The 9,329-nt window shown below is 47.0% G+C and overlaps 1 protein-coding gene across 4 annotated transcripts; it reads right to left on the bottom strand.

Annotated features, from left to right (window-relative positions):
- Window positions 1-1,782: 1,782 nt before the first annotated feature.
- On the bottom strand, window positions 1,783-7,850 carry CZIB (CXXC motif containing zinc binding protein). Of its 4 annotated transcripts, none has more exons than XM_053576540.1 (9): window positions 7,693-7,850; window positions 7,380-7,463; window positions 5,874-5,930; window positions 5,430-5,511; window positions 5,189-5,220; window positions 3,850-3,927; window positions 2,894-2,959; window positions 2,694-2,764; window positions 1,783-2,041 (listed from the first exon to the last, which is right to left on the bottom strand). In XM_053576540.1, the coding sequence occupies exons 1-9, from the start codon at window positions 7,696-7,698 to the stop codon at window positions 1,972-1,974; spliced, it is 546 nt and encodes a 181-aa protein (XP_053432515.1). In that variant the 5' UTR covers window positions 7,699-7,850; the 3' UTR covers window positions 1,783-1,971. The 4 variants fall into 4 exon arrangements, with proteins under 4 accessions (XP_053432515.1, XP_053432512.1, XP_053432511.1 ...); XM_053576537.1 differs by adding an exon at window positions 7,010-7,064 and having other exon boundaries at window positions 7,380-7,754; XM_053576536.1 differs by lacking the exon at window positions 2,694-2,764 and having other exon boundaries at window positions 7,693-7,819.
- Between the last annotated feature and the right edge of the window lie 1,479 nt (window positions 7,851-9,329).

The following is a 9,329-nucleotide window of genomic DNA, read 5'->3' on the forward strand; positions in this document are numbered from 1 at the left end:
GCTTTACTACCTTTCACTGAAGTTTAATAGTTTTCTCCGTTAAGGTCCTAACTCCCCGACAGGTTAATTCCTAGTCCTTTCTGGTTACTGCTATGAACGTTGTCGCTCCTGTACTCTGCGTTGCTAGTGCTTTGAAATACATTTGATCTCTGTGTATTGATCTTAAATCCAGCACCTGTTAATTCTTTTGGACTTTTTTCAGTCAAAAATCATAACCTGAGGAAAATGAGTTCTTCCTTTCCTCTTAATTTCTATAGTCTTATCACACTGCTTGGGACCCAGCACAATGTTAACAGAGGCAGTGTTTGAAAGCTTCCTCATCTCACCTCATCTTGAATGGAATTTTTCAAAATTTTATCATTTATTAAACACAGCATTGCTGTTTTTAAAGGTAGCTTTTGTGAGGTGAGGGTGGCTCCCTCCTGTTCCTAGTTTGCTAAATTCTCTGGTTTATTAACGAGTGTTGAATTTTACTGAACACTTTTCATCTGTTGACATAATCCATTTCATTTTTCCTTTATTCTACTAATTACTTGGGTCCTCTCCCAATTTCCTGAAAGATGAGAAAATAAAGGATAATGAAATCCCCTTAGTGTTTGTCTTTATGAGTGTAACACACACTGACTGGTACAGAGACTAAAACCAGAAAGGCTGCCCAGCCCAATGCTGCCTCGACTATTTGCTTCCTAGACAGGCAGTGGACTAGACCCACTGGGCAGAGGGCTGGCTGACCTGCTGGCTGAGAGGACTGAAGAAGCCCAGCTCTGTTAGGTGTAGAGAAGAGCCCAGTGGGCCATGAATGCAGAGAACTGAGAGGAAACATGATGTGATCGCCAGACGTCAGAGGCGATGAGGGAGGCACTTCCTTGCCACCTTGGACATAGCCAGCTTTGCCTAAAATCTGAAGATACCCTTCCTATAAATTCACAACAAGCTTGGGAATGGGTAAGCCCTTTCCCACTCTCAGATATGGGAAATAAAGATATGAAATTTTGCTTCCAAAGAATTCCAGCCTCCCGTGGAACACTGAAGAAATAAGGTCCCCGGTAAGGTTTTCCAAATGGCAGGTTCGCTGGTGTGAAGGTACGAGCATCCTCTTATCATCCAGCTGTTCACTGAACAACTGTTTACTGTATGGGGGTCTTCTGACCCAGGGAACCAGGCTCTTGACACTTAAAGGGCTGTGACTGCTGTCTTCATAGCTCCAAAGAGTTATTTAGGGGCAGAACATGTAAGTGTGGTCACAGGGAGACAAACCAGGACCAGCAGAAGCAGCTACAAGGCCCATAGAGGCTGACTGAGAATAAAGAAGAACTTTCATCTTGACTCTCTCGATGAGCAGGGAGTCCAATCACAGCCAGTGACCAGCTCTTTTGTAGAGTAGATACATGCCAGAAGTTGACTGCTAACCTCTAAAGTCCCTTTTAGCTCTGGACTAAGAAGGGACGCCAGCTAACGGGGATGGCTGGGTTTACTTGGCCAAGCTGGTCAATGCAGTGTTTTGGCTTAGACAGTGTTTTGGCTTAGAACTGCTGGTCTCATGGCATCATTCCCGGCTCTGCTGCCCTCTGTGCCACTGGCTTTTACACCTTTAATCTTCTGGGTGGACCTGCTCACTCCTCAAGAGCCAGAGAGATTTCAGAAGCCATGTGCTCTTGCACATTTCATAAATAGGGACAGGCGCATGATTTAAATCCAAGGGAAGGTGGCAAGAGGCAAGAAAAGTGTGAATACTTGTGGAGGGAGCGGCTGCTATCTGACTCCACCTTCACACACCAGTGCGGCAGCAACAGGGGCTTTATTTGTGGGGCTTGGGAAGCTGCAACAGAGCCTAGCATGCAGACCAGGAGGGTTTGGTACAGCTACTAGGAGACGAGGGAAGAAGGGACTGGCCTCAGTGGGCTCTGCAACTTGGAGCACTTTGTCCCGTTTCAATCCTTAAGGGCAAGTGTGCAGGAAGAGTTCAGCACTTCACAAACTGGTGGGTGACCTCATAGATTCCCACAGACTCCTGGGCCTTTTCATCATACTCAGTCCAATCCTGTGAAATAAAGTGGCAATGTTAGCCTCATAAGGCCGAAAGGAACAGTGTGGAAAGTAGAGAGCTGGGACTTAGAAAGCCCATTTCTCTGACTCAGATAGTCACAAACATACCACCCTGAACAAAGCCAGACAGCTCAGGCCCAAATTCCAGCGATTTTAGCTTTGTGACTGTGGACAAGTCACTTAACTTCTCTGAGTCCTGACCTCTATTAAAAAGAAAAGACAATATATTTCATATTGAATGTTGAAAGAGTCAACGTAAAAAGCATGTAAAAGCAGTTAGCATAGCGCCTGGCACATATAAGAGCTCAGTAAGTGCCAGCTACTGTTACTATGAGGCGCTATGCAAACTAAATGAGTTTCTGTCATTCTTTCAACCTGAGTGCAAGGCTTTTCTATCACCAGGATAGTAACATGTCCAGTAATAGAGACTATTTCTTGTTGTTCACTATAGCAAGGCTTTATAAAGTCACCACAAATACTGCTCCCAGGGGAATGCAGGGTTAGGTTCCTGTGGGCTCTGATCAGTAAGTAATCTTGTTTCATGTGGTACTGCTGTTTAAAGACACCTTACTTAATATACAATGTTGATTTATTAACATTGAACTCATGGCCAGCAGCACTATAACTCATGTCAGAACAAGGCTTACCTAACATGTATTTTCCCTGTGAAGCACATCACAGCCTCCATGCATGTACACCAGAGAGCCCTACATTTGGGCTATATAGTGAAATCACCAACAAAAAGCACAAAAATACAATGAGCTTTCCGTCGCTGAGCCTTGTTTAACAAAAGGATAATTTCCACCAGGCGCCCTACAGTACCATGCAAGGTCCCCAACTTTCATACCTTCTCCTGCAGATTAATGTCACTGAACACTGTCCCTGACTCCACACCCTCGGCAGCAAACCCAGCCTGCAGAGAACAGAAAGCCAGCAGTTAATCCTGGGAAATGGAGGCACTAGGCTGACACGTGAGGGCTGTTGGGTTGCTGCTAGCTCTTCTTGCAATGCCTTTGAGATGGAAGACAGAGCTTCCAGGACCTGGCAGTTTCTTCCAGACCAGAAGGCAGGAGGGGTGGGGTGAATTCTTCTGCTATCCTTGATTTGCTGAACCACCCTGGGCATGTCACTCTCCTCTCTGGACCTTAGTTTTCTTATTTATGATATGGGGATGATGGTATTCTCTCTTCTGTCTGCCTCTGATTTGTTGTGACATGAAAAGCTACACAGGGCGGTGCCTGTGGCTCAGTAAGTAGGGCACCAGCCCCATATACTGAGGGTGGTGGGTTCGAACCCGGTCCCAGCCAAACTGTAACAACAAAAAACATAGCTGGACATTGTGGTGGGCACCTGTAGTCCCAGATACTTGGGAAGCTGAGGCAAGAGAATCGCCTTAGCCCAAGAGCTGGAGGTTGCTATGAGCTCTGATGCCATGGCACTCTACCGAGGGCAACAAAGTGAGACTCTAAAAAAAGAAAGAAAAGCTGCACAAACAAAAAGGGAGGAGCACTAGCTCTAGAGAAAGACAGACTTGGACCAAATTATAACCCCACTGCTCGCTGTATGATCCTGGGCAAGTCACAAAACCTCTGAATTTCTTTCCTCATCTGAATAGGATGAACAGCTCCATAGGGTTACTATGGGGATTAAATGAATTAACATGTGAAAGTGACAGCCATTGTGCGCAGCATATAGTGACCACCTGATAAATGACAGTCATTCCCAGTCCATGGTCTCTGTAGGAAGCATAGTTCTGCTTCACAACATGCCCTCCCCATCCAGGTTACCTACGAAGACACACACCTGTGGCTGGAAATCAACTGGTTCAAGGCCCCGGCATTCAAACTCTACTATTGTCTTGAACTTCTCATTGTCTTCAGCCTAAAAAGAAAGTGCGTTGAGAGGGTAAGCTCAAACGGGCACCCAGATGGCCCCATGACCCCCGCCCTTCCTGCCCCTATCCCTCTAAAATGGGACCTGGGAACAACTCATTCCCTTCTTAAAAGAAGCCACCTGATCCCCATCAGGCTTTCCGTGGACATGAGTACTGCAGAAAAAGTATTGATTCTCTGGGGTCAGCCCAGCTGGCTGTGAGGCTGAGCTCTGCCTCTCTTCCCCTCCAGGCCCAAGATTCCTGATATCTTAAACAAAACTGAGGAGACCTCTACAAGTTTATTTTGAGAATCTGGAATATATGTTAAGTGCTCAGCACAGTACTTGACATGTTCAATAAATGACAGATAAAATTACCAACACAAAAATATGAACAAGAATGTTGAGCTATAAGGTCTCCAAATCATCCAGACAGTCGTGGTACACACAGCCACGTAGCCTTTTGCCAACTCTCTGCCATGCTGCAAGGGCAGAGGGCTGACCTATGACCTAAAGCCTTTGACATGGTGTATGTATGTGGGAAGGGATACCTCTTGTGGGTAGGTGGCCAGGAAACTCTTGTTTACCTGACCCACAGGCCCAGAGACTCCAAGCACCATACCCACACATTCACTCTCTTCCTATTATCTACTGTAAAATAATTTCCTGCACACCAACCACACCATGATTTTTACTCGAGGGCAAGTCCTCATTTAACTTCAAAACAAAGCCAAGAATCTGGCATAATTCAGACATTTTAAGTAAATATCAAATAAGGAATAAGTGAATACAAATAACTGTCCTTCTTTAAACAAAAAGACCCAAAACACCCTCTCTCTGCCTCACTTTTGGGCTTGTTATGCAAGTTACTAGCAAATAACTATCTAATTACATCCATGTTATCATGGTATGGGATGCATCCAAGGACTGTTCCACCTGTGGTTTTGGAGAAGGCTTGCACATCCCCTGAAATGTAGACAAGACAAGCGCTCTCAGTGATGTGAGCTAAGCAGCCAGGTGGGTCAGCAATGCCCTGAGCTCCCATAGCACAGAGTTTATAAGGCACTGCAACAGCCTGGTGATGAGTCTTTTTCTTCAAGTGCTCAGTGTATGGTAATAAACAACTGAGTGAATGAACAACTGAGTAAGTACACGCTTGAATATCCTGTGATGGGTCACAGTGACACAGATGTAACTCTAGAACCCAGGCCTCCTAGCTCCCAGTTTAGATTCAAATCTAAAACACCTGCCACCACAGCAACAAACTTACATTGTAAGGCTTGATGGTGCTGCTCAAAATGTCTGAAACAAAAAAAACACGAAGTTGACTTGAGTCCATACCCTGGCCCCACCCAGTTACCCAAATGTGACACTGGGAAAAAGAGATCACTGCACAGGCTTCTGCACTGTAGGCTTGACTCCACCCATAGATAACATGAGCCTGCTTTTGGCCTGGTACCAGGTAACTGTGGGCCAGCTTGGCAGAACTCAGTATTCTGGGCCTGACCTACCAATGGAGTTTTCCCGTGTGCAAAGTTTGCACTTCTGGACCATGGAGGCGCTGCCACGCCCACCCTTCAGGGCCACACTGTCCTGGCAAAGAGCAAACAGAACCGATAGTTACACATCAAATAAATGCTAGGGTCCTGAGGATATCCAGTCCCACTACTTATTTTCCAGTTAAGAGACCAAGATCCAGAGAGGGGGAGTGACTTGTTATGACAAGAACCCTGGGGAGGCTTCCTGAGAATGAGGAAAAGGCTTCCCCTTAATTCTGAACTCTGCTTCACATCCCAAATATGCCTGCTATTCCCGTGCTGCACACACAGATGCCTGCCCTCCCAAACTCAAGAAAAATGGGCCCAAAGGACCAGGGAGATTAGGGTCAGTTTCCCCAATTCCTCCCCAGAGGTGTACTTGTATTTGTGAGTATGGTGGTGGTAGGGAACAGTTACCATCAGCCGGATGTACTGCCATTTCTCTGAAATCTCACCACAGTTGCCACATTTCATCTTGGAAGGAAAAAAAAGTATTAGTAAATCAAGCGGCTGAGCTGGGCAGACACTGAGAGAAGAAAAAGAAACTGTGAGGTGGGCAGACTTACAATCTACTTTCTTTTTGTGTGTGTGTGTTTTTTTGGCCGGGGCTGGGTTTGAACCCGCCACCTCTGGCATATGGGACCGGCGCCCGACCTACTCCTTGAGCCACAGGTGCCGCCCACAATCTACTTTCTTCTTGGCACTCTTACTTCATCTTTACAACTAGCCCCACCAAGGACATAACTGGACTTATCTCTGGGCAAAGGACAGGTCAAGTTGCTTCCTATGCTGACATACCCACCCTCCTCTAAAAAGTGCCCTGTCCAGCAGATGATTCAAGGTTCATGTGGTACAGAAATGGCTTCAACAGGCCCCCCACCTCCTCTGCTTGATTGAGAGCTTCTTTTGCATTCCCCTAGGCCCTAAAGGGGCCACCTGGCAGTCCCCAGGTTACAAATAAGATCGGTTCTGTAGGTCTGGTCTTAAGTTGAATTTGTATGTAAGTTGGAACAGGTACATTTACCTATTACATAAAATAGCCTCCATTTGTAAGTCTGAGTTGTATGTCAGTTGGATGTTTGTAACTCAAGGATTTACTGTAATAACCTCCATTCGTAAGTGAGAGTTGTGCATAAGTTGGATGTGTGTAACTCGGGGACTGTCTGTAATCAATCTGTTGTCACTCTATTTCCCTGTCTCCTTAACTAGACTTTGTGCTGCCTAAAGCCAAAAATACTGATTGCCCAAATAAGCCCTGGCACTCAGGCTTCAAAATACGTGGAAATAAAAGTGGGCAGAGGTAACTTCTTGAAGGATAGGGCTCTTGGCCATACAGAAGAATGCCTGGACTAGGAGGAAAATACAGCAGAGGCTCTGGGATAGTGAAGGGCCTCAAACTGTTTGGGTAGTAGTAGGACTTCTGCAGACCATGACACTAGGGTACCAGCTTTTTACCAACATGGAAAGGGAAGAGTGAATTATGCTTAAAATCGACCTACTTCACAAAAAATAAAACCAAATCAACAAATAAAACCAAAGGAGAAATTATTCACCTTATTAAATAATCACAAGGTCTCTTCACGAAGCATTTCATTTAGTCCCTGTTTACTAAGAGCACGAAATATTTAAGAGGCAAAAATTACAAAAGGAAGAGCTCCAAGACTGCCCGTTAAAGATGAACCAATAAACTTAAAAAAGCAAACCTAAAATTCTAGTAAGAATAAAACCCGAACATTTAATGCGTCTGGCTAAATATTTCTCATGCGACCGTAGAAAAAGCTCCTGTCCTGTACTGAGATGAGGATGGGCCACCTCTTCCCGGTGTCTGGCCCCAGCTGCCCCTACCGAAAACCCCTAGAAGCTCCACTGACTCTCCACGCTCTTCCCTCCTCCCGGACCAAGGGCCTGGCGGTCCGCCCGCACCTTCAGGTACCACCGAAAGTCCTCGCCCATTGGCCGGAGGTTGGTGACGTTGTCCAGCGTGGCTTTGAGCTGCAGCGCGATTTTCTGAGGAGAGGGAGGGCCACAGAGTCCGCGTCAGCTGCGCCTGCGCAGCCCACAAGGGACCGCTTAGTCCCGACCGTCGGCTCTGCCCTGCCCCTCCCAGCACGAGCTCTGCCTCCCGCTCCTTCAACGCGAGCACACGCCCTTCGTTCCCTTCTGGCGCGAACGTCTGCCTCCCAGATCCTCGCCACCTGTCCCTCCAATGCCCCGGCGGCGGGTCGCCTCCCCTCACCCCCATAATGTCCCGGCTCAACCTGCCGCTGGCTGCGGCCGCTACTTTCCGGCGCGTCGTAAAAGGCGGATGCGATCTGCGCACCCTCAGTGCGCGGCCTCGGGGAGGGGCGGGGCCTGCGCGCACTGCTTGCCCTCTCCGCCGGGTTCTTCTCAGCAGGTGGACTGCAACCTGTGAATGTCAGCTAAGTCCGTGGTTAACCAGTGCTCAGCTCCCCTGAAGCATGCCTCCAGGAATCGGTAACGCACGTCGATTTTGTGCCAGCACTAAGCGAACAAAACAGCCTCTGTACAAAACTTGTGCTTGCGAGTGTCAGGACGGCCGAGTGGTCTAAGGCGCCAGACTCAAGTTCCACTTCCTCAAAACTTCTGCTTGGCATCTTCCTGCCCCCGAGTCCTCGTTCTTGGCTCTTCATTAGTCTGCCTGCCAGTTGAAACTTCTCAGCTCACGTCGATTCCCCCTGCAGCCTGGCAGATTTGGAGATGAAGCCTATCTTCTCTAAGCTGCCCTTTCCTGTTTCGCCGACCGAGTGCTGCTTTGCAGGCCACTCTTCAGAGTTGCCAAGTGTCCGCGCCCTTCTCATCGTGGTCCCTGGGACTAGATGTTCCTGGCTTCAGTTGTCTCTTTGCGCTCCCACCTGGCTTGTCCTTCTGTCATGCTCACTGAACCTTGTTTTACCTGGCCTCTAGTCCGGGTTAGACCGAACAGCCCATCCAAGAACCCTTTCATAATCTTCTGAAGTCTTCACTGTCATTTAAAAAAAAAAAATTTGTTTTTGTTTTAATACTTGAAGACCAGGTGGATAAGGTGACTTTTTGCCGCATCGCCCCAAGTACCCTTATAGCAGGAGGTGCGCTGGATTCAGGAGCCCTAACATCTCGGCACTGCTTCTCACTTGCCCCATAGTCTCTGAAGGAGGAGGCCGAGTGTGGTGAAAAGAGCGCTGGGCCAGGAGTCAGAATACTTGGGACCTTGTATCAAGCTGGCCAGTGTTTAGGGATGTGAGTTGTAATTAATTGCTTTCAAATGAGGCTTATCAAGGGCTACTTCCTTTTAGCAGGTGCAATCTGTTCAATCAGCAATTTGCCTAAAGAAGTACACTTAGGCAAGAAGCTCCTACAGGTCTGACTGCTGAACAGATTCCCAGTCTGTACCAATTTGGTTTCAGTCCTAACTGGCTGTTGGTGTTCTGATTTTAAAAATGGATTAATGTAAAACTTTTCTAAGACCAGTCAGGTATTTTATCTCTTGTAATGTACTAAACTGAAGTATTTCCACACACACTACTGAAATATAGCTGTATCTCTAAAAGGTTATTTTAAAAGCCCTAACCACAATACTAGGGCCAGGCTCAATCCTAGCACTTTGGGAGGCAGAAGTGGGTGGATTGCTTGAGCTCAGGAGTTCAAGACCAGCCTGAGCAAGAGCAAGATCCCGCCTCTAAAAATTAGCTGGACATTGTGGCAGGCAGCTATAGTTGGGAGGCTGAGACAAGAGGATTGCTCAAGCCCAAGAGTTTGAGGTTGCTGAGAGCTATGACACCACCACACTCTACCCAGAGCAATAGAGTGAGATTCTCAAAAAAAAAAAAAAAAAAAAGCCCTAACCACAGTACTATTACACACTTAAAATAAAAA

This window comes from Nycticebus coucang, chromosome 22 (genome assembly GCF_027406575.1).
Source record: "Nycticebus coucang isolate mNycCou1 chromosome 22, mNycCou1.pri, whole genome shotgun sequence".
In the NCBI taxonomy this organism is placed as follows: domain Eukaryota; kingdom Metazoa; phylum Chordata; class Mammalia; order Primates; family Lorisidae; genus Nycticebus; species Nycticebus coucang.